This window comes from Periophthalmus magnuspinnatus, chromosome 3, assembly GCF_009829125.3.
Source record: "Periophthalmus magnuspinnatus isolate fPerMag1 chromosome 3, fPerMag1.2.pri, whole genome shotgun sequence".
Lineage (NCBI taxonomy): Eukaryota > Metazoa > Chordata > Actinopteri > Gobiiformes > Gobiidae > Periophthalmus > Periophthalmus magnuspinnatus.
In genome coordinates, this window is record NC_047128.1 from 32,798,022 (window position 1) to 32,822,325 (window position 24,304).

General features: G+C 40.5%; 1 protein-coding gene across 1 annotated transcript in view; it reads right to left on the reverse strand.

The window, feature by feature from the left end:
- ush2a (Usher syndrome 2A (autosomal recessive, mild)) overlaps positions 1–19,391 on the reverse strand; it is a 122,461-nt gene extending 103,070 nt beyond the window's left edge. The window contains exons 1-12 of the mRNA XM_055229974.1: positions 19,229–19,391; positions 18,876–18,955; positions 18,585–18,799; positions 17,956–18,156; positions 14,767–14,935; positions 9,641–9,776; positions 7,682–7,745; positions 7,293–7,394; positions 7,029–7,218; positions 6,735–6,940; positions 6,333–6,554; positions 3,397–3,490 (exon numbers count right to left, since the gene is read on the reverse strand). Coding sequence (XP_055085949.1) covers positions 3,397–3,490; positions 6,333–6,554; positions 6,735–6,940; positions 7,029–7,218; positions 7,293–7,394; positions 7,682–7,745; positions 9,641–9,776; positions 14,767–14,935; positions 17,956–18,156; positions 18,585–18,799; positions 18,876–18,955; positions 19,229–19,391 — 1,842 coding nt within the window. The remainder of the gene's footprint in view (positions 1–3,396; positions 3,491–6,332; positions 6,555–6,734; positions 6,941–7,028; positions 7,219–7,292; positions 7,395–7,681; positions 7,746–9,640; positions 9,777–14,766; positions 14,936–17,955; positions 18,157–18,584; positions 18,800–18,875; positions 18,956–19,228) is intronic.
- Between the last annotated feature and the right edge of the window lie 4,913 nt (positions 19,392–24,304).

Genomic DNA, 24,304 nt, shown 5'->3' on the forward strand with positions numbered 1-24,304 from the left:
AAAATGTATTAAAAACACAGGAGTTCGTCCCATGTGTGACACATGCAGCCAGGCCTGGGTCTGTGGAACAGACGCAGGAGGGGGAGGGTTAGAGGGGAAAGAATGGGATAGACACACAGAGTGTATAATATTAGCAGTGTGAACACAAAACACAGAAAAGGGGATTAAATGTACGTCATTAAGATGAATGGATGACCCAAAAAGAAGCTCACCGAGTCTGGGTAGTGTTAAACGACATCTGTGTGGAAATACACTGTTGTGGTAACGGGCAGGTCCTGGGACAGTTTCATTACAGAACCTTTTCATTTTTAAAGCACAAAAGTTGTCAATACTCTGTAGTATATGGTTTTATTAAATATTTAATAACAACCTGTTTCTGGTAAGTATTCTGTAAACTATATGTGTTTTAGACAAAACATGTCTCATACTCACAGCTCAGTCTGTGGCTCATCTCACGCTCACATGTGGCTCATCTCACGCTCACATGTGGCTCATCTCACGCTCACATGTGGCTCATCTCACGCTCACATGTGGCTCATCTCACGCTCACATGTGGCTCATCTCACACTCACATGTGGCTCATCTCACACTCACATGTGGCTCATCTCACACTCACATGTGGCTCATCTCACACTCACATGTGGCTCATCTCACACTCACAGCTCAGTCTGTGGCTCATCTCACACTCACAGCTCAGTCTGTGGCTCATCTGGAAGTGAACGTGAGGCTCGTGCTCACATAGTTGTTAGTAGTTTTTTCCTTTAGGACAGAATATTGACCAAGCAGCACATTAAATGGCCCCTTTTCCTAAATTTTGTAGATTACAATCATGCATCTTTCATTATCTCAGTTTGTGGCATATTTGTCTTAATACACTGAGCCATGAATACATGCAAGTCCATTCCCTGGTCCTTCAGTCCTTTTGAGAGCCTGTATAAAATGTATTTCTAGTATCGCTCTACAGCCAGTTAGTTCTTAACCCACTTCTCCATGACTTTAACGTCCCCCAACTGTGTGTTCTCACAGCCATTGTGAGTATGTGAGTGGGAAATATTACCATACTAAATGAAAGGGATTTTTTTCTTTCTTCTCTTTTCTTTTTATTCAACATTGCGTTACCTTCCTTCTCTTTTGGCCTGCTAATTAGTCGAGGGACTCGTGTTTGGGAGTTAAAAGATGAGCACACACGTTCATTCTCTCTACATACAAAAGGACTGCAATAGCAATCCATCAACAGCTCACAGCAGAGGAAGAAGACCCTGCATGTAATGCACTTGTAGATTATTTTAGGACTTCTTATGATTTAAGAATAAGGCATTTTACTCAAAACTTTACTTTACTAAAAGTAGTAGAAAACTTCATGTTCTTGTGGAGAATGTGCACTTCAACTTGAGAAACAACAGTGATGTGGTGATCACACATACAGGTCTACACACATACAGGTCTACACACATACAGGTCTACACACATACAGGTCTACACACATAGAGCATGTTATTGAATAAAAGAGTTTCCATAGTAATTTCATTTGAATAAAATAGATATACAGATAAATACATTTGCCTGTGGAGCCAACATCTTATATTTATGGTAAAAGCTGCTGAGTGAGGCCTCTGGACTAATGGATGTAAGGACATTCAGACGGCCTGTCACCAGCACCTGTGTGTGTGTGTGTGTGTGTGGGTGTGTGTTTGTGTGTGTTAATCTGCTGGGGCAACTCGTCTTATCCTAAATGCCGTGACCAATTTCACGGTCTCACTGGAAAGGTCTTGCCACTAGAGTGTGTGTGCAGCAGTGTTTGTGTGTGTGTGTGTATTGTGTATATCAGATGTTAACCCGGTTAACCTCAGAGCAGGACAAAATCTGCTGTTCAAGCAAACTCTGGCAAAGCAAGACCCCGGACAATGCTACTTAACGTCAGTGGCCATCAATATCTGTGTATGACACGCACAGACATACACACAACACACAGATTTCATTGTACTGCACATACGTGGGATATCCAGGACAAGCATGGTGAGTTTTGTAAATAAGGGATAGAATTTATAGGAAAATAAACTGTGCAACAGATCAACAGAGTGAATATGGACTAATAAAATGTGACTTTAACTCATCGAAGTAACATTTGGTTTCTATAAACACAGTGCACACAATCTTTTTTCTTTCTTAACGAATGTCTGTCTATATGATGTTATGTACAATACGACGCTATATCTTTGTGACGTGAGCGATGCCATCAGTCTTGGAGAGGCAGAGAGAGAGTGACAGACTCAGAGATCATGTCTGACACAGAGTGCACAGACAGAGAGGAAAAGAATCAAAAGAGAAGTAAGAGAAAGTAGAAGAAATGTGTGTGCGCTCGGGTGCGTGTGTGCTTAAGGCTGCGCGCCAGTTAAAGTGTCTGTGCTCGGGCCCCCGTTGATCATCCTGACACATGTCTGAGCATTTCTGTCACTTTAATGTCACTGTGGAAATTCTCCAGATTAGCCGAACATCCGTCATAGAGCAGGGCCGATCCGAGTCAACAGAACACATGCAATATTAACAGCTAATATTCCCCTCAGCCTTTTATGTTCCAATATTATGGAGACAGACAGAGAAGGTACTGAATATTCACTCAGAGGTAAGGCGGGCTGGTCGGGAGGAAAGTACTACATACTGCATGAACCTGGGTAAAAACTGCTTACAAGGGTGTATTTCGGAGTAAAATAAGAAGATCAAATATTGAGCAATAAAGAACGGTGGTGAAATAGAGCGAAAGACAAACAGACAGAAGAGCTGATTACACATGCAAGCGCTGGGAATGTCATTGTTCTAGTCAATTTGAGACATTTTTTTAAACAGAAGCCCAGGAGAGAACGTAGAACAGGAAAAAGAAGAAGATGGGGGACGTGTAACTTCAGAGAGCAGCAAAATAGAACATTAAAACTAACCAGGGAGTCTATTATTCACTAAATATAACTACAAACACATTAAAAAAAAAAAGAGGAGAGCAACAATAACGAACATTTGTGACAGAAGCGATTTTACGTGAGATTTGAGCTCGTCACCCGACGCCTCAATCGCACGTTTATGAATGATACATAAAGCGCTGAATAATATAAAAGGCTAAAGAGTAGGAGCAGTCAAAGTGAACGTGTTAATGATTTGTAAGCCTCACTAATATTACCTGGCTGCATTGTAGGAAGCTCACTAATCGTAACGTCCACGCCGAGGTCAAGTTATGCTAAAAAAGACGCATTTACTGTACAGATTTTAACATTAAACTGATGCAGGGGATGTTTATGATGTGATTTAGAGGCGCAAAAAGGTAAGTTGTGTCGTCTGTTGTGTGATTTTTGAACATAGGGATTGTCAAACAGTGGAAAAGTCATGCAAAGTGTTGATTTTACTCACGTTGTCGCCCTCCGTGTGACTCTCAGACAGACATGAACAGCGATAGGGGCTCACACTTGTGTCACAGTTGTCCGCGTGACCGTGACATTCACATCTGCACAAAAGAACGCAGCGTTTATTTAAAAAAAACAGAAATAATGTTACTGCTAAATAGATAAAACGTGCGTAAAACAGGAGTAAAATGTACAATGAGATACTACATTTTACGCACAAACTTTCCCGCGTTCCCTCCTGAAACTGCAGTAGTGCCATTAGGATTTTCACATTCAAAATTTATAAATGACATCTAAAGAATTACAGCTGCCCCACAGCAGGTCCAGGACAGTCCCGTCCGCCTCGTCTGACCACACACTTTTACACACACTTTTACACACACATGCAGCGTGACACACATTTAATTATTCATCCTGGAATTTACTTTGGCTTTTTCTTTTATTTGTCCGTCCGCGTGGCCTCGTTGTGCCACCGACTGTTACGATAAAGTGGAAATCGACCGATTCAAAAGCAAAAGGAAAAATAACAAGTGAAGGAGAAGTTCAGCTGGAGCACAGTCAAATTAAAAACTGCAACGTGAAAGTTTTGAATGTGCAGGTTCTGGAAGAAGGAAAGAAGGAAGGAAGGAAAGAAGGAAGGAAGGAAAGGAAAGAAGGAAGGAAGGAGGAAAGGAAGGAAGGAGGAAAGGAAAGAAGGAAGGAAAGAAGGAAGGAAAGAAGGAAGGAAGGAAGGAAAGGAAGGAAAGAAGAAAGGAGGAAAGGAAGGAAAGAAAGAAGGAAGGAAAGAAGGAAGGAAGGAAAGAAGGAAGGAAGGAGGAAAGGAAGGAAGGAAGGAAAGGAAGGAAAGAAGAAAGGAGGAAAGGAAGGAAAGAAGGAAGGAAGGAGGAAAGGAAGGAAGGAAGGAAGGAAGGAAGGAGGAAAGGAAGGAAAGAAGGAAGGAGGAAAGGAAGGAAGGAAGGAAGGAAGGAGGAAAGGAAGGAAAGAAGGAAGGAGGAAAGGAAGGAAGGAAAAAAGAAAGAAGGAAGGAAGGAGGGAGGGAGGGAAGAAGGAAACAGTGTATAGTTATAAAAAAAAATTTTTTTCTTTTATAAAGAAACATTTTAAGGAGCTAAATTATTCCCTGGTTGTGGGAAAAATGGAAAGAAAGAAAAAGCGAGAAACAAACAAACAAAGAGAGAAAGAAACAAACAACGAAAGAAAGAAAGAGAAAGAAAGAAAGAAACAAAGAAAGAAAGAAAGTGAGAAAGAAAGAAAGCGAGAAAGAAGGAAAACAAGAAAGTGAGAAAGAGCAAGAAAGAAAGAGAAAGAAAAAGAAAGAAAGAGAAAGAGAGAAAGAAAGAGAGAAAGAAAGAGAGAAAGAAAGCAAGTGAGAAAGAAACAAAGAAAAAGGAAGACAATGTTTCTTTCTTTCTTAAAGAAAGAAAGAAAGAGAAAGAAAGAGGAAGAAAGAAACAAACAAAGAGAAAGAAAGAAAGAAAGAGAAAGAAAGAGAGGAAGAAAGAAACAAACAAAGAGAAAGAAAGAAAGAGAAAGAAAGAGCGAAAGAAAGAAAGAAAGAAAGAGAGAATGAAACAAACAAAGAGAAAGAAAGTGCAAAAGAAAGTACAAAAGAAAGTGCGAAAGAAAGAGAAAGAGAGAATGAAACAAACAAAGAAAGGAACAAAGAAAGAAAGAAAGAAAGAGAGAAAGAAACAAATAAAGAAAGAGAAAGAAACAAAGAGAGAAAGAAAGAAAGAAAGAAAGAAAGAAAGAGAGAAAGAAACAAACAAACAAAGGAACAAACAAAGAAAGAAAAAGAAACAGAAAGAAAGAGAGAAAGAAACAAACAAAGAGAAAGAAAGTGCAAAAGAAAGTACAAAAGAAAGTGCGAAAGAAAGAGAAAGAAAGAGAGAATGAAACAAACAAAGAAAGGAACAAAGAAAGAAAGAAAGAAAGAAAGAGAAAGAAAGAGCGAAAGAAACAAATAAAGAAAGAGAAAGAAACAAAGAGAGAAAGAAAGAAAGAAAGTGCGAAAGAGAGAATGTTTCTTTCTTTTTATCTTTCTTTAAAAGAAAGAGACAAACAACGAATGCACTTTTTCACCGTACCAAGTTCCTAGTTTGTGAACTGTGTTCACAGACTATGGCAATAAAAGTCTTCTGATTCTGATTCTTTAAGAAAAAGAATAAGAAAGAGAGAATGAAAGAGAAAGAAGGAAAGAAAAATAAATAAAAGACTGAATGAAATAAAGAATGAATGAATAAAAGAATGAATAAATGAATAAAAGAATAAAAACAAAAATAAAAAATAAATAAATAAATAAACAAAGCCCTGTCTTGTCCTCTGGGGTGAGGTCTTGTGTTGTAAACTTATCTGACTGTGTCACTGTAACTCAAATCCTCAAAGTAAATCACTCACACTCGACGAGGAAACGACTCTACAAACCCTGACACATAACACAGCACACACGGCACATATTTAGACAAATCTGACTAAAAACTGTTAAACTACATGGACCTGCAGCATAAAACATTAAGCGCTGCTCTACTGATTGATTTATAAATTAGCAATGAGGAAATAATAAGAAACATATCGTGCATATCCTGATGAATGCAGGCAGCTCAAATTCTAATGAAGTATAATGACGCCAACACAGGGCTTTGTGTAAAGAATTAGACGACAAGTGGAAGGTGCGTGAATGGAAACACTGAGGGTTCACGAGAGCTCAGACAGATTTCAGTAACAAATCTTTGTTTATGCCACTTCACTGTAACAAGCTGCCAATTAACAGAGCTTAGAGTAGTGTGAGAGAGTGAGAGATGATTGCCTCGTGCATAATCCTATAATTACCACAGTTTAAAAACACTGTCATTTTAATGGGCAGATGTGCTCAATAACTTTACAGAGTTCTGCTGAAACTTGTCAAATGAAGAAAACGTGTTACACACATCAGGGCACACACACCTTCCACTAATTGTGATCTCCTTGACTGTGTAGTATCGATGTCCGTGGTTGACTCCGGTTTCAGTGGTCAGGTACTGTCCTGACAGATGAACTCTGACCTGTGTGGCATACACCATTTTTTGCAGGGCAGGTGTGTTGTAGAAGTCATTGTATCCAGGCCTCAGGTTTGGTTCAGACGTGAGGAGGCTGAACGTGATGTTTCCATCAGAATAAGGCACCTCACTGCAAAGTGAAGATGACAGTGTGTGAAACGTCACTCATAACTGTTTTCTCAAATGGGCATTTTAGCAAAAAGCTACACTTTACCGTAAAGGGCCTTAAGACCTAAACACATGGGTTCATCCACATCTCACTGGGAATAACACGATGAAAATAAGAGAATGAAGCTGCAAATATATTTACCTGGGTAAAGTCAAACAGTTGACAGAGTCTGGTCTGAGTAAAGGTCCATTATTGTCCATTTCAAACAGGCTACAGTTTCGGGCCATGTACTGCCAGTCTGACCACGGCTCTTCAGTGGAGTTTGGATTCTCTACATCAACATAACGTCTTTGGAAAACTATGTTTTCAGGCAAAAGGCTTCCAAATTGAATGATCACATAGAAAACCTGAGGAATACATTGACACAATAAATAAAACTACCTGCACAGTATGATAACTCATGTTCTGTACTTCATGTTCTGTACTGCCTCACACCTGGTACTGTCCATTCAGCAGATCCACAGAGACTGTGAGACCTTCATCCAGCTCCTGTGTGCTCATAACCCTGGAGAGCCACATGGTGCCCATGTCCTGGTCGTTTAAATAACTGAGTGGGTGGGTGTTCTCATTTAGTCTTGGTGTTCTGTCGTTTGTGGTGTCCTCAACAGCATTAGGGATGCAGTATCTGTTAATACATGAGCATTAATAGTAAGAATATTAAATATAATGGTGCTGATTATAAGTAACCGACTGTTCCACCTCTCCACTAAAGGGTGGATTCTGGGATGTGTGGGGGGGCAGCGGCACTCGGACTGCACGTGGACTTTAGGCAGAATTCCTGAATACAACTCCACAATTTCCCTGTTTAAAACAGAAAAAAAGCTCATTTATATTTATTTTTTCTTCAGTCATCATTATTTTATCAACAGAATAATCCAATTATTTCATCATTCCTCCTCATCATCTGTATTTTAGTAAATAAAAACATGTTGGTAATTATTCTTAGTGTGTAAAATATAACATATACATTATGCATCAGACAAAGTGAAAATAACATTAGTTTTTCTTTTATCCCTAAACCAATCAGTTTCTTGCAGCAGTCCTCATTCATGTCCTCACGCTGCTCTGTTGTACTCCACTAAACTCACCTGTTGGTCAGAGTGGCAGGATAAAATCTAAAGTCCTGCATGTGCCCAATGAACTGATTGGACCCTGGAGAGAAGAAAAGAGGAGAGAAAAGAACATAAAGAATGTGTTAATGGGTTTGTACTGAAGCAGTGTTTGAGAGGATTTCACAGTATTTAGAAGATTATCTTATCAGTTCAGTGGTACCTGCTGAGTGCGGCTGCTACAGCTGCTCAGGGCCATGACAAATAACCAATCGAATGGCTCTGTCTGAGGCTACATCACTTCCCATTACAAGACAACATGGTTTCACAAGTGCTAAATGCTGGAAAATAATCATTTGTTGTAGTGCAGTGGAAGTAGGTCTGGAATTGTGATCTCATATATGACTAAAATATCATATTGTCACAGCGATATCATCATATTGTGTTTTCTTTATTTAATGCAGCTATCTACTCAAATACAGACACTTTCCTCATCCAATCCTCCAGTTTGTGAGTGAGTGACAACCAGATTTAACAATTACGTGGCTTTATTTACCTCTTAATAGCATTTGAAAAATACAAAACATACATAAATCGTGATGAAATTGAAATTGAAAATGTGATATTTCTCCAAGAAGATACTTATTTATAAAGGTAACATTTTATAAAGGTTCTACTAAATTGACCATGATACTAAGCGACGTTTTAACTGGACTGTACACAAACGAAAAACCTTAAAAACGCAGGTAAAAACATATCTTCAAATACATATACACTGGGACATTACTGGAACCTGCAGCAATGAGGCTCACAGCAACAGCGACTGATCCTGGTCCAAAGTAGCCGCAGATTTAGTGTCTAGTAAAGTTCTATCGAGTCTGAATACAACTCTTAGAAAGTGGATAATGTCTTAAGCGTCGACAGAACCTACGCCACAGCTGTTTGTTCACACTGCGCTGTCTAGGGTGTGTATTTACGCGCTTCTGAGAGACGCCTGGCAATGACGGGCAAATCCCAACTCTGAACTGGTGTGATGATGTGTGCAGTGTAGGGGGTAACGTGGGCTCTGTATGAGTGTAAAACAGAGACTTAGAGGATCCAAGAGTGTTCCAGCAGTGTGTAGCTGCGCAGCTTTAGGCTTTGGCACTGGATTCCTTTAGCGTGTGGAAATGGGATTATGCTTTCCTTTGAAAAGCAGTCCCTCTATTGTTACTGAGATGATGCAAGGTAAAGACTTTAATTCTCTTTGCACAGTGTAGGTCTCTGTCTGCGTTTCTGTCACTCGCTGCTGCTTCAAGTTGCCTCTCATTCGTTGCTTAAAAGTCGAAAAAAAAAACTACAACGTGTAAATCGGAGCTGCCGTTTTGCCAAAGCGGACAACTACATAACTGAACGTGTACGGTAAAACAACTCATTCAACGAAATAAACAGTTTTGAGTTAACAGGGTCCGTTCCAAAACAGATTTAGTCGTTGATCGATACATCTGATCAGCATTTGCATAATCAATCCACTGATCAAAATTGCAGACACAACCTACAGATTCAACAACCGCCCACCCATCCACACACACACACATAAATCCACACACTCAGCCTCCCCTGAGCCAATCACACGTATCGATCAGCACTTCTGATGTGATCTTCAGCTGATCAGATGCTACCTGCCGTGAACTAAGAATCAATGTCTGATAAACGAGAAGAAAAACACTCGTTTATCACCCAGGAGATGAACGGATATCATTTTTCTCTCAATTTCTCTTCTATTGACTCTGAGACGGCTCACAGGCACCACCAATCAATCACAGAGGTAGAGCTGAATGGGCATCAAGCCTGAACGCTCAAGTAATGTGCAGCAGATACAGATCACGTATTTAATATTAACAATAATCATATACAATGTTTTATTTAATTTATTTATTCCATCTGCTATTGATTTATTTCTGTTTTCTCTTCATTAAAGACATTTTTCATTGTTTGTGAAGTGAAATGTATTTTTACCGTTGGAGCTGAGGCCCACCCACATGGCGTCCCCCTCGCTGGTGTCAGGGATCTTATTGGACAGAGTCTGTGTCTCAAAGGGCGTCCCGTCCTCCTCCAGGCCGTCCAGGAAAAGACTAACTTTTGTGTCATGAATCTGAAAATGAAATTATGAAGTATATAATGAAGTTAATTGTTAAAAAAATAAACCAAACATAAACCATACATATGAAAACTGTCACCTAAACATATCCTGGTGACAGCTGGTTTGTGTGTGTCCGTGGTCGACTTGTGTATTTTGTCGGTGAGTTTTGAATACGGGACATATGTGTGTGAGTTTTGCGTGTGTAGAGACGAGAGGCAAGTGTGTGAATTATACATACAGCTAATCTTCCAGCTCATTTCCCTAGTAGCAGAAAGAGCCTCAGGCTAAACTGCCTCAGTCGCAAATTAGCTTTCTGTTTGACCAAAAATCTCCTCTCCACTCTTTCTCTCCCCCTTCCCAATCTGCTGCATGAATATTAAAAACCGCACAGCAGAAAACAGCGTCAAAGCCGGGCCAGGCCGCTTTTACATCAAACCTGAGCGAAAAGGGAGATACTTCCATAAGAGGGGCTTCCCAAAAACTTCAATGTGCCCCATACCAGTCGCTCTGTAGCCCATCTCCAAATCCTTCCTTGGGGAAGCTCAGTGTGGGACCACTGATAAACGTGTGTCAGACCAGAGCCCCTCCTCCTCTGCCCGACTCCTCTGCTCCTCCACGCTCTGTCCTTCCCCACACTCACAAGGTCATTTACTTCATTTCTGTTTTTCCTTTAGTTCTTACTTTTCTTTATTGTCATTTGCTCAATCTTTATATTTTTATTCTATTTTCCCTGTGCTTTCTTTTTGCTGTATCCATGACTTGCGCACTCATCTCTCCTCCCGTCTCCTTGCCTCATGTTTATCTTGCCCTGTCGCTCTCACTTGTTGTCAGCTCTTGAGAGAAGTTGAAAAGGTGTGAGGAGGGAAATAAGTCCAAGTCCAAAAACGCCTTTAGGGGATGAAGGCAGCTCAGACAAGTGTCTGCCTCTCAGAGGATAGTTAAGACGCCCAGACAGACACTTTTATGATGGCTGATTGAAGACTGGCAAGCGCATGAGAGCACAAGAGAGTACAGGAGAGCGCACGAGTGAGTGAAGAAGGAAAGAGACAAAGAGAAAGGAGGAGAGGGAATGGGTGAGAGAGGAGTGGGTGACAGAGAAGAGAGGGACTGAGAGAGGAGAGAGGGAGGAGAGAAGGTCCCTCTTTAGGAGTCTGTGAGCCTGAGCGCCGTGGCTCTCAGGGAGATGTGAAGCGGTTGTCAGGCCTGATGTAAATGAATCCTGAAGCACTCATCCTCCTCTGCAACCACGCGCCGCTTTCAAACACAACCACCTCCCCTTTGTTATCTTTCACAAACACTTTCCCTCCTCTTCTCCCTTTGCCGTCCATCTGTATTTAACCCACTTCTGTCTTCGGACTCTGCTAGCCTCAGAAAAGAAAAAAGAAATCTCATAAAAGAAGCACAAAATACATAGTCCTGTTTCAACTAATGTAACTGTGCGTGATTTAGGCTGCATTTTACACTTGTTTGAGCCCAGTTTTGTCACGATGTATAACCGGTTTGGTCCTGTTCTGGTTTAGTTTTGTTATAGTTTAGGTTTCGTTCCTAGTTGAGCCCCAGTTTTGATGTAGTGTATAATGTATGCACAAGTTTAAAGTACAACAGCACAGACATTACCAAGTAAATTCAATGTTTCCCTCATGTCTGTATAGAATATGCACTTTCTGTCTTATCTTTTAATTATCTGTACTTCCATAGGTTTTGATGTCCTGACTGTTCACTCTTTCCTACACAGAAGTCACCTCTTTGGCAGTGTTACCACCTAAGCCTCCCTAAAAGCTCAGCGAATCCAGGGTGGAAAGCTTTTAGTGATCTGGAGACTGGCATTTGGACTAAAGCTCTTCTCCATTTTCACACTCGTGCCAAGGCATGGCTCAGTACACCGAGGGGCCCACAGTGCTTCTTTAAAGCTATAGTTTGTGTTGAGCAAGTGGCACATATTTAAATGCATCGACACCAGCTTACATTAATAAAACCCTCATATAAATCCGTGTTCAAGTAGAATTGTCTCAAGTTGTTCCAGGAATCGGTTATTACTGTTGCCAGGAAGAAGAGTGTTGAAATACGCTGTGTGCTTGTCTTAGCAAGGTCAATAGCTGCCCATACACCACATATACTGATTACATGGGTAAATCTGGATCGTTCCATTTTGCGAAAGGCCAATCATATTTCACACAAGTGACATGTAGACGTAAAGCGGGTGACTTAACATTGTAATCTAAATTCATGAAGTTCATCTTTTCACTTTGTGGGACCTGCTGTCACCTCTTCCTCTCTTTCATCCTGTCATATGTTACCACTCGTTCGCTTCTTGTTATTCACCCTCTCCGTCTATCCCGCCCTCTTTAGTGCCTCCTGCTTCCCTCGCTCACTACGAACTGAACTCTAATGTACGGCCAATATTCTCTCTCTCTCTCTCTCTTTCCCTCTCGCACATTAACGCAGCTGTGCAACGGAAGAGATAGAGAAGACGGAGGGAGAGAGGGAGAGGATGGAGAGGAGACACATTTGTTCTACTCATCTCAGTGCTAAAAGATACAATTACCTCTCACAGCATATTATCCATGTTTTATACCAGCCCAAGGCCCCGTGCCTTCGCCTTGCCGCGCTCGCCTCGTGTTGGGCCCATATTTTAACACTAGCTATGACAGTTTATTTAAGAAAAGAAAATTGTCCCGGGGGAGACAAAGAAGGGGAGAGGGGAAAAAAAGAGAGGGGGAAAGGGGGGAGTACAAAGAAAGAGGAGGAGGAGACAATGAAATAGGAGACACAGAGGGAGAGATAGATGAGGCATAGAAGGATGCGAGGGGGAATTGTCTCCATGAAATAGCTAAAAGAGACCATAAGTCTTCAGGATAATTTTGTCCCAAACATAAAACCCATAGAAATCATACAAGGAGGAAGAAAAGTTAGTTTAAAAATTGTGGCATCAAATTAATTCAAGGTTTAACAAAGAATTCAGAGTGATGTTTTCCTCAACTACGCATGAAAATCTGCTTATTTATCTTACCTAAAAGCAGACAAAACCACACCATTATATGCATATTCTTTTCTTATTATTATTATTCTTATAAATATTGAAAAAGAAAATTTATATATATTACAGCTGAACATTTTTTGACAAATATCTAATAGCGATTTTTCTGACAGGCAGTGTGATTGCAATTAGACTTAAAATTTATGTCTGAATAGTAGAAATCTGTTCAAATTGTATAAAAACTTCACATTTTAAACACTTCCAGGGGCATTTATATTTGAGTAAAGATAGAAATCCCTCAGAACATGTTTGTAAAAGTTAGAGATTTTGCAACTTAAAAAAAAAAGAAAAAAAAAAAAACAGTCTTTGCAATTTGTTAAATATCTTGCAGCTCAATTTTATATTATTAGTTCAGGAAGAAAAAACTTTGAAAAACCTACCGAACTAAGTAGTTATTTATTTTTATTTTTTTCAGTGATGCATATTTTTTTAATAAATGAAATGTCCTGTCACCATGATCAGCCTCTCTTATGTCTGGACAGGGTGATATGGGTTAATAGTCTTGCCAAGGGACACGATAACACAGTATTTTGGTGAGATTTTAACGGGTATACATGGAATATTCTGTAAAATAACACTTTACTTAAGGCGGCACATCTCTTGCCACTTGACTGGGTAATTGATGCCAGTCTCGTGCCCTTTTGGCTTTGGTGCCAGTGGGCAGAGGGGAGCATAGAGGGCTGCGCTTCACTCTGGCATCGCAACCTTGCTTCACCTTCACTCACCGTTCACAAACACTCACCTATGGAGCAAATGCAAAAAGTTAACTTGTATATGAAAAACAGGTGTGTAAGAAAATTATTAATGAAAAAAGATGATAGTGAGAAGCAGAAAGGCGACTGAAAACAGGTTTGGAGTTAAGAGTTTGCAGATACTGGGACAAAAATTCAATATTTTCCCAAAAACTGAGGTATCGTTCAATGATCTGAAAGTTAAAAGGATTAAAACTGCACGTTAAGTGATCCTCTGTCAGTCTAAATAAAGATAAACAGGTACAAAATGTGTGCAGTTATATTATTTTTACATGATCACATTTTCGAATTTTGACTTTTGTCTTCAAACCTTTTTGGAAATAGCATAATTATTTATTCTGATGTATCGTACTCTGACTTATTAGCTTAAATAGCATTAAAAAAACAACAACAAAACAAGATAATAAAGTGTATTCAGCATCAGGACCTTTACAAGTCTTAGATGCTCTTCTCATATCTAGATCGCTGCTCTTAACTAAAAAACCAAACCAGCGCAGCACAAAGAAGCCAGTTTAAATATCAAGTTTAGTGGTCTTTGCTTTATCACCTTTCAGCCATTTAAAAGGCACAAAAATAAAAGACCAAAGAGCACTTAAACCACTTCAAAATCTCTTCACATAACTTGCGTTAACCATTAAGCTATCAGTTACCACATTTTCAGCGTCCGGTGGTTGGTTTAGTGACCTGCTAACTTTTCCTCCAGGCTCTCAGCTCCCCTCGGTCCCTCGCTCCCTCGCTCCCTCAGGTGAGCGCTTCCTCCGCTGTTGTCTCGGTGGTTACCATAATCAGATAAGACAAGTACCTAGGGAGCCGCAGCATCCCTACAGTATCTTGCTCTTGGCGCCGTGTTTGCGTGTGTGAAATGCTCGGGGCCCTTGAAAACGTACATTCCCTTTGATTGTCTTTTTAGCTGCTTTGACAAACTGACACGTGCCTGGTGTGTTCTGAGACGCGGTGCAAAAGTAGTGTCAATAGCGGATAAAAAGGAAGTACGTGCACTTTTATGGTTCTCTCAGTGATGCTTAGGTTGCAAAAATCGAAGGATATTGTGCGTTTTTTCTATGATTGCATCGTTTTAGATCCTTATTGCGAGAAATCTATGCGTGTCGTGAGTAAATAACACAAAACAAATCATCTAATACCCAAAAATCTTTCTCAATAAAGGCCCTGACCCTGCATTAAGAAGTCATTAAGTATTACGTGTAACTGTTACCTGCAGTACAAGGTGCGTCCATGTCAAAAGTCCGAGTCTGCCGCTGGTTCTGAAGCTGATCGTTTGAAAGGCGTGACCTCTGCTCTGCCCGTATCGAAGAGTGACAGCGTGTTCTGATACGGTTACTGCAAACGCCAGGCTTTCCTCAGAGCTCATTTCCAATATCATCCTGCACAAAACACAAAGAACTCAGAATAATCAGAATACAGCGTGATAATACTGGCTAAACACATAGATTTTAATGAGGATTTGACATTTAGGTTTACTAGCAGCTTGATGGTTTTCTGCGACTGGCGCTGGTACAAACGTCTTCCAAATGTCTTCGTTTGATTTTATATACAGTTACGTTGGTTTACTTTGGCCCGCATGAGTTACACTTAATAAGCTGGACTGAAGTCTCACTAAAAGCCGCGGTGTCAGGAAGCACAACAGGCAGTCTCTCTTTTTGACATTTACACATGGAATATCAATATTTTACATGAGTGCTGGCTCTGCACTGCCACACAGCGCAGACGCATACATGCACACACTCCACGCCTCATATTAACCACCATCACTGACATTTTATGGGAAATCATGGCTTTTATGAACCCAGAACAGCTCAGACAATAAATCACATATGGATGTATGCATGAGAAATAGAGCATCTGTATCCCTGCACATGTGGTGAGTGTGACTGGGCCAACGAGGGAAAAGACGTTTGAACAAGAGGATTCGGTTTGACATTTTGGAGAAGTTTTACAGTGTTGAAAATGTATATGAAAAGACACTGCATGGCCAAAAAAAAAAGTCGTCAACTGGATTTAAGTAAGCAAATAAGTACGAGCCTCCTGCAGTTAGTCAGGTCTAGGTTCAGCAGAATGAGGTCAGCTGACACCTGAATATACTGAATGACCAGGTTATTCCATCAATGGATTTTTGGGCATATTCCAAGATGACAATGCCAGGATTCATCTGGCTCAAATTGTGACAGAGTGGATCAGGAGCAGGAGACATCATTTTCACACATGGATTGTCCACCACAGAGTCCAGACCTTAACCCCATTGAGAATCTTTGGGATGAGCTGGAGAAGCTTTGTGCGTATGTGATGTAATCAAAGTTAAAGGCAGAACAACCAAATATTAGAGTGTTTGACTTTTTTTTTTTTTTTTTTGACCAGGCAGTGTAAGTCAGGATGAAACGTAACCTGCCAGTCACACTTTCAGATTTCAGATTTTCCTAAACGCTATAATGAACTTGCAGGTGTCCAGACTTATTCTCCGATCTCTCTCTCTCATCAGCACGTCTCAGACCAAACTCAGACAGAACCAGAGCCGTGCAGTCGGGTTAGTTTATTTGAGTGACGTGTGGGAAACAGAAGAGCTAATTGGTCATATATTATTTAGAACAAAATCAAACTTCTCTCACCTCAGATTAACAGGGTTTTTTGGCTTCACGCATTGATTCAACAGAAATCCGTGATGCTTTTCCGTCCTCTGTGATCATTTCTTTAGTCCGCATGAACAGCCATATTTGTTTTGATTTGACAAACCACTTTTTTCAACGATTAGATAATCCACATCTCTGTTAACTACATGGCTACACGTCTTTGGAGAAGTGTTTATTTCTGACTGGCCAGGAAAATAACGCACAGCCCTATATGTCACAAAAGAGTCAAATACGTCAGAGGTTTTTTTTTTTTTTTTCAGAAACAAGTACTTAATCAAAGTACAGGCTGCCAAGGTGAGAGTAAAGAGGAAAAAGTTAATATCCTTCTATCTCTGTCTATCAAAACCTGCTATATCGTCACCGCAAAACCACAAACCACCTCAGCCTCTCCGTCTCCGTTCAAACTCTCCCTTCATTTGGTCCATTCTTTACGCTTCCCACCTCCTCATTTAGTTCGGTTATGTCTTTCCCAGTTGAAACAGCAACCATCAACAATACCGTGATATCATTTTGAACGTGAAGCTAAGAGTGAGTTTGTGAAACAGGTGTCTGACTGTTCATTGTTCAGAAAGCAGCGTGAAACCACAGAGCACGCAGCAGAGACCAGAGCGCGTCTGTGGAGAAGTGGACAGAGGTGAGGATAGAGACCTCCTTTCATCTGGCTCTTTGATGGCCGCTGTGATCACTTGTGCAACAAAAAGCCCCGACTGCAACAACAGCAACTGATTCAAACTGGGGGGAGGGGAGGGATATTTTCTGTCACTCAAGACGCATTCAACCTAACAGGAGTCATGTTCAGCCCCAGACCTACACAACAGCTCTCATCTGTCATCACGATCCCCTGGGAAACTCAACTTCACCAACAAAAATGAATGATTGCATAATATTCAAAAGATTTTCAAACGATTTAGCTGCAAAATATATGTAACTGTAACATTGTGATGCAGTTTTCCACAGATTTAATGTACAGCTTGACTAAAATAGTTTGATTGTGTAAGTATTTGCACAGTATCATGCTGTAAAAACTAAAAACTTAAGTGTAGCTCATGATGTTTTTGATACTAAGGAAAAGACCTGATGAATTTTGATACGGATGATGACAAAAAACACAATTTCTAGACAAATTAATGCAATTTTCAACACGAAGATATAGTAGTTTCTAAAATTTTATCATGTACTCAAGAAAGGGCACATTTAATCCTATTTGTGTTATTTTTTTTGTTTTTTTTTCAGCATTGGTACTCGCTCAAATGCGTATCAAGTACCAATACTAGTTTAGATCGACTTTTTCTATTGTATCAAACTGTTTTAGAACCAAATGTCACCAACAAAGGCAAACTGATCTTTCTGAGGCCACACACGTGTCTAGTTTGTGAATGTGTGAGAGAGATTGTCAACTGATACTAGTTTGTGTAACCGGAGTCGTCCCCTTACTGTGAGACGCACTAACACACTCTCATCAGCTTTCGCTCTCACACAACACGGTTAAGTGAGACACGATGCCACATTTTTCGCTCCAGCCTTTCCATGCAGCCCTGACCTGAGCAGACCTGACCAGGATGCCCCTCGTTATTCGATCAATATCAGCTCTGCAAGAACGTGGGATTAACTCTTGGTCATTTCTCACTGTTTCTAAAGAGAGACTCAAAATTGTAACACAGTCCATCCAGATATCGCAGTTTAAAGAAGCATCAAATCAACATGAACAATGCACAATAAGAGAAAACAGAAGATTAAGAAGAGTTTAACACGTAACTTACATTTCTCCTGTTGTGTTCGGCTTTATCCAAACTGCCAAAGTCAAGGATCCTGAGGGGCCCAGTTTTTGTGAAGGTGGAGACACAAAACATCCATCCTTGTCAGGCCAAAATATCACACTAGGAGCTCCCTCGTCCAAGGACAGAGTAGAACCTGTTTCAGATTTAGGAGTGTCTCTGTAGTCTTCTGTAACGCAGCTCCCCCTGGGAACGACAAGTTTTATCAAAGTAAGTTTTTGCATTAGTTGATCATTAAGTGTGTGCGTTTTGCCCAATTTGCTGCTGTAAATAAAAGTAATAAGAATACAAAATGAGCAATAGCATTTCCGTAAAGCATTTCCAAAGAAAACAAAAAGGTTTATGTGAGTGTCATTGTTTTGCAGACGACCCCCCTTCTTTTCTGTAATTTTTGTCTTTGGACTCAGCACAAACGCAACTTTTATCAGATGTGCATGTCTCTATCCACCAGTACTCACCCTCTGTGTGGGCCAAACAGTGTGGCTAATAGAGAAAATGTAGTTAGGGTATTGTGTTCTTAACCATGTGTTCTAACTATGTGTATAGAAATGTGCTAGATTTGCAGATTTTGTACAGATAATTGTATGAGCTCAGAGGAAATGGTTCGTACAAACCTATGAGCTGGCAGCAGCAGAGGGGCATAAGGTGGAGTGGAGGACCTATAGAGACAGTCCTGGACACAGAATGCCTGGTGGCACGCCTGGAGCTCGGCCTGTGAAGCTGCAGACTGACAGTAGCTGCTCCGCTCAGGAAAACCACACGTGGAGTGAACGGGAGAAGTGGACACAGGTTTAAAAGCAGCTATGTTCTCCATTTGTGGAAAATGTCCCTGAAGGTAAAAGAAAATGGAGGATATTTACTCTCTGAAATACTTAAACAATACAAACTATTTGCTGATAACTTACCTGTGAAAAAGAAGGCCTGAAGCACAGGACAAGCAGAAGGAGATGAAACCAGGGAAATGCAACAATCCAGTTGTTTTTTGCTTTATGTTTAAACATATTTTTCACAAGAATAACAGGGTAAGAGGAACAATGCTTGGCTTTATTTTTCATGTGTTTTGTTGGTCCCACCGACTCCAATGAACAGAAAACTGTCTGTTTTGTTGTTGTTCCTCCACATGTTTTTGCTCTGTCTGTGTTCCAGTGGCAGTCCACTTTCTTCAGCCTCACTGCACAGTGCTGCTTTTGGGTTATTAGCAGTTGTTTCCTTCTTCGTTCCACATTTCTTCTGCTTTTCCCGTCTTCACTCCTTTGACCTTTGACTGGACCCAGTCCTGTAATTGCAGCCTCCAGGGTTTTCCATTTTTCCTGAACCTTAAGTTTATGTTCAGAAACATCTCTGGAGGACGGAGGCTCCTCAAGAAGCAGATCTGTGCTCCAGAGCCTTCCTAAAGGGCCTGGACCCGTCGTGGCTGTCATGGTTCCAGGGTTATAGGGACATTTCACAGGCCAGTCCCCCTGAGGTGAGGGTGCCCAGCTTAGCTTTCTGTATCAGTCCCAGTTGCCACTGACCCACACACCAACCCGTCCCAGCCAAAGCTTCACATGATAGCTAGGATTTCACCATCTAGAGAGCGGAGAGAGAGAGGAGAGGGAGAAAAGGGAGATATGGTCAGTCCAAAAACCAACATGTGATGAATCTGAGGAGAGTGAAATGCTATGCAGGCTATTCCAGTGCCAAAGCCTACACTATCATGTACAGGGTGATAGAGGCGCTGCTCAGCAGAACAGATACAACACATTCACCTTTCTTCATTTTCTGTTGAATTACACATGCCCTTTTCCACTGGCATCACTCTGCTGTTTAAAAACTGTCACAAGTTTGTTGGAAATTGAGGCTTAGACCAAAGCCTCCTGCATTATAATTCTTACATTTCACATTTTGAACAAAGAGAGGCCAGACAGCAGAGCACACACGTGGAAAAAAGTACTTTCCAGCTCGTATTTTAGTCTTAGATTAGTATTTTTCTGAGTATTAGGAGGATATTTACAGAAGCACATGCATGAGTAATGTTTCCAGAGTTGAACATACCTGTCTGTGTTAGCGCGCTCTCCATCACAGGTGCAGCGTCAATAAACCTTCCACTTGTTGCACATTTCACCCAAACACATCTTTAACCAGCTCTTTACGCAGCTCAGAGCAGATCCAGTCGAATCCCTCGCGTTTGTGCAAAGATGAAATGCTTTTACGCATCAGGTTGACGCTGCAGTTTTTCTGACTTCATTCACAACATGCAGCGTGTAAGGAGATTAGCCCGAGACGCCATCTGTCCAGCAGCTCTCCACGCAGCAGACAGAGCAAAAAAGTATCACAAAATACCCAGGATGCACCGCAAAGTCCCCAAGATCCTAAAGGAAACACCGCGTGGCTCCTGTGCGCTCTGACAGTGAAATGTGGATGTAAATTGTCCTTCGTCAGAAGCTGCTGCTCCGTTTACGTGGGATTCGTTCTGATCCGCACAAGTGGCTCTCAGTGCGCAAAAAGCCACCGCCATCTCCAAGGCAACGGCGCTCCTGAGGACTCAAGTGCGCCCTTATCTAATGGCACGGCCTTATAAACCACACGGACATGAGCCTTAGAACACACACTATAACACACACTATGTTCACTTTATAACACACACTGATATGACACCAATGTGTTAAGGAGATAATGAAACATACACCAGGTCTGTATCATCTCATTTATTAAATCAGCCTAAGTCCATCAGCTACATTTGATCTAAAAGTGTAAATGTTTTGAATAAGACTTTTCTACAGCAAAGAAACAGTTACTTTATATTGAATTATTCATTTGTGTATTTATTTATTTATTCATGTATTTATTTATTCATATATGTATGTATGTATGTGTGTAGGTAGGTATTTATTTATTTATTCATGTATTTATTTATTTATATATGTAGGTATTCATTGTACTCTATTTATGTATGTATGTATTTATTATTTATGTATTTTTTTATTTATTCATGTATTTATTATTATTATTATTATTATTATTATTATTATTATTATTATTATTATATAGTCAAATACAAAATTGAGTCAAAATAAACCCTCTCTTTTCAGCCCTGACGTGTCGTAGGCCCATGTAAAAGTACTTCCTGTCTACGTTGGCCTATTTCAGATCTGTCCTCGCGTTTTGCCTTAGATTGAGTAAACACTGCTACCTAACACAGAGACATTTTTCCCTGCCGACAAGTTTTATGTTATCATACTAATCGCGTTTGAACAGCTGCAATTTGCTTTGGCTGAACAAAGGCATTCTAACTAGGTTTTAATTAAGTGTTCCTAATGACCTTAAGGAGATTAGAGGTTCGCCTTCTAATCAATACTAGGCAGAGAGGAGACGAGGGAGAGAGCAGAGGCGGCTGGGGGCTAGAGGAGTAATGTAGTGTGGAGAGGGTGGAGGAGGAGACGGAGGAGAAGGAGGGTAAGGTGCTGCCAGACGGAGAAGCATCTAAACAAACCACAAAGCCACCATGATATATAAACACTGAGAGAGACATTCAGTCAGATCTTGGTCTAATGTATCAACAAAAAACTGCAAAAACTGGACCTTTCTGCATTTCTACTTTTAAAAAACAGTGAAAAACCTCCACCTCCCAATGCAACAAACTGCTCTGACCTGTGTATTTCTGCAAACATCACCCGCTCATTCATCCTGCTAATATCAACACGACTGGACTGCACCAAATTACGACACATGCAGCATAATATTATCTTTGAAATAACTGCAATGGTTAGATTTGATCGTGTTTGCAGGTCTAATAACAGTGTACAAAGGTAAATGTTGGCAGTATCGTAAAGTATCGCCTTTCTGAATCTCCAGTGTTCCATGAATATTTATGGAGACATCTTTGGCCTCGCTGCTGATTAGGAGAAGTTGAATAAATTGATGATCAGGCTGTGAGTGTGTTAAAGCAAAAAAATACAAGGTAGATATAGTTGTAGATAATAATGTGGTCTGTTTACTGTTTTTTTTGACGTTTGTATCAACTCGTCTTCCACTCAACACTTCTTCCTCCCTGACACTTTTCTTGTCCTTGTTTTATATCATATTTTTCTATATATAGATGCTATATTTTAATCCATGTTTATTATTCATTCTATTTGGCTGTAAAGAAAATGACCTGAAATAAGATACAAAAACAATTCTAGTGTAGGGTGTTTAAAGTATATACCCCGAGGTCGGTGCATCTATATTCTCCATTGTGTGGTGGTGCGCGGTGTGCTCCCTGTTGGGGTTGAGGCCAGTGACACCCTCGGGGCTGTGCTGTCCAATCCTCAGCATGCTGCGCTTCTATAGGATTGAATTAACCTCCTGCCTCCTCCAAAATGCACATGCACATAATTATCCACCCTCACCTGCTGCCACACTTTGTCTGAATCACATTTCCTCCTCCAGGATCAACTGTTCGCTCAGGGGCCTTCAGGAACTTGTATCACCTGGAATCAATATTTGTCACTGTTTTGCAGAATGCGTTTTGTTTTAGATTGAAGGGTCAACTAAGAGTTTACTCTAAACTGAACAAATATAAAGTGTTATGTACAGATTCCTGCGACACACACGTTTCACAGCAGATTATCAAATGCATGTGTTATAGTGATGATTTATATGTTTCTGTTTGTTTTCTTCTTGGATTTTGGAGTTATGTGTTTGTAATCTCTCCTTACAACAGTGCGCTAACTGACTTTTATGTGAACAAATTGGTTTAGTAGCACCATCCCCATCCCTCAGGAGAGTTTCATAATAATACTGACAGGTTTTGAGTTTGGTCAGTGTGAAAACTGAAGGACTATCCAGGTAACATTCTGTTTTAAACTCACTCACAACAACTCAAGTGTTTTTGTTTAGGAGGAAGCTGCTCCTCTGTAACTAAACTTAAAAAGAACCAGCACTGATTCTACACACTTGCGTCAATAAAGTGCATATATGTATTATTCTATGGAGAACATGCACTGATTTGTTGTGTTGGCGTGTCGCTGCTGCAGATCAGGCTTCTCTCCCTCTATTGGCCACTTGGAGGATGGATTTAAAGTGCCACTAATTCACTGTGCACTGACACGTCAGACTATTTATTAAAGTACACTAACTTAATGAATGGTCCATAGAATGGGGAGTTAAAACATTTACTGTCCTTAGAGAGAAATACAGAGCAATAGACAAAGCAGGAGGACGGGAGAGGGGGAGCGCTGGCGAAAGAGAGAGGAAAGAGTGAGAATAAATGGCCCATCGTATCGAGTTAAGACATTCAAAGTTCAAATAGACAGCTGACCCTCTTACAGTGAGCATGCATGTGGCTCTGATGCACAGAGACACTGGGGCAGTTTTATGGCCTGCATGAAGAAGGGATAAGGATGGTAATAGAGCAGCAAGGAGAATGGGATGACACTGGGAGCAGAAAATGGAAAGAGGGATCTATATAAAACACACAAGAGCAGAAAGAATATGAGTTACATGCAGGAAGATAAAATATGTAAATTCCAGACGTGCTTTTGGTCAGGAGATTTTTATGTTAGAACGCTCATAAAGTTGATTTTATATGCTGTTAGTCTATTAGTATAATTGCTTATATTATGTTCAATGTTTTGTAGAAAATAAAAAGTCAGGAGGGTGCTTGTTTTGTTTTTTTCTGACTAATCGATTGACACAGTAGAGCCGGGTTTGCAGAGTATAAAACAAACTATATAAGGTCTAAATAAAACAAAAACAATGTGTTAGCCCAGCCAGTAACCCAATTAGGACGTCATTTTATTATTATTATCACGTCTCGTCACATTACTGCATGCGTGGGGTCAATTTTACCTCATGTTAACTGCTAAAAGTATAATTTTTTTTGTAATTTACTATGTCTCTGTGTGCATAGTCAGTCTGTCAGTCTGGCCAATATTCCAAATAATTTCTGTGTCTTTATTTTGTCCCAATGCACTGACAGGAGTTCAAGTGGACCAAAAACCCCTAGGAATAGACAGACCTGCTTTAGAACTGGTTTAGACCTGGTCCAGACCTGGTTTAGACCCAGTTTAGACCCGGTTGAGAGCTTGCTTAGACCTGGTTTGGACCTGGTTTAGTCAATGTTCCAAATCATTTCTTTGTATCTGTTAAATCAAAAGTGCACTGCTAAAATTCTGTGTGCATAGTCAGTCTGTCACTACAGTGTTGTGTTTGTGCGTCCGTGTGTGTGTGTGTATGTGTGCGTCAGGGGAGCAGGAGGCTGTGAAAGGCCATTACCACCACAGTCCTGTGAATCCTCAGGGAACACCACACTGACACATGGAAGCTGAAGGAAACACACACAGTGGGCACAGCGAGGTTTACAAACAGTACC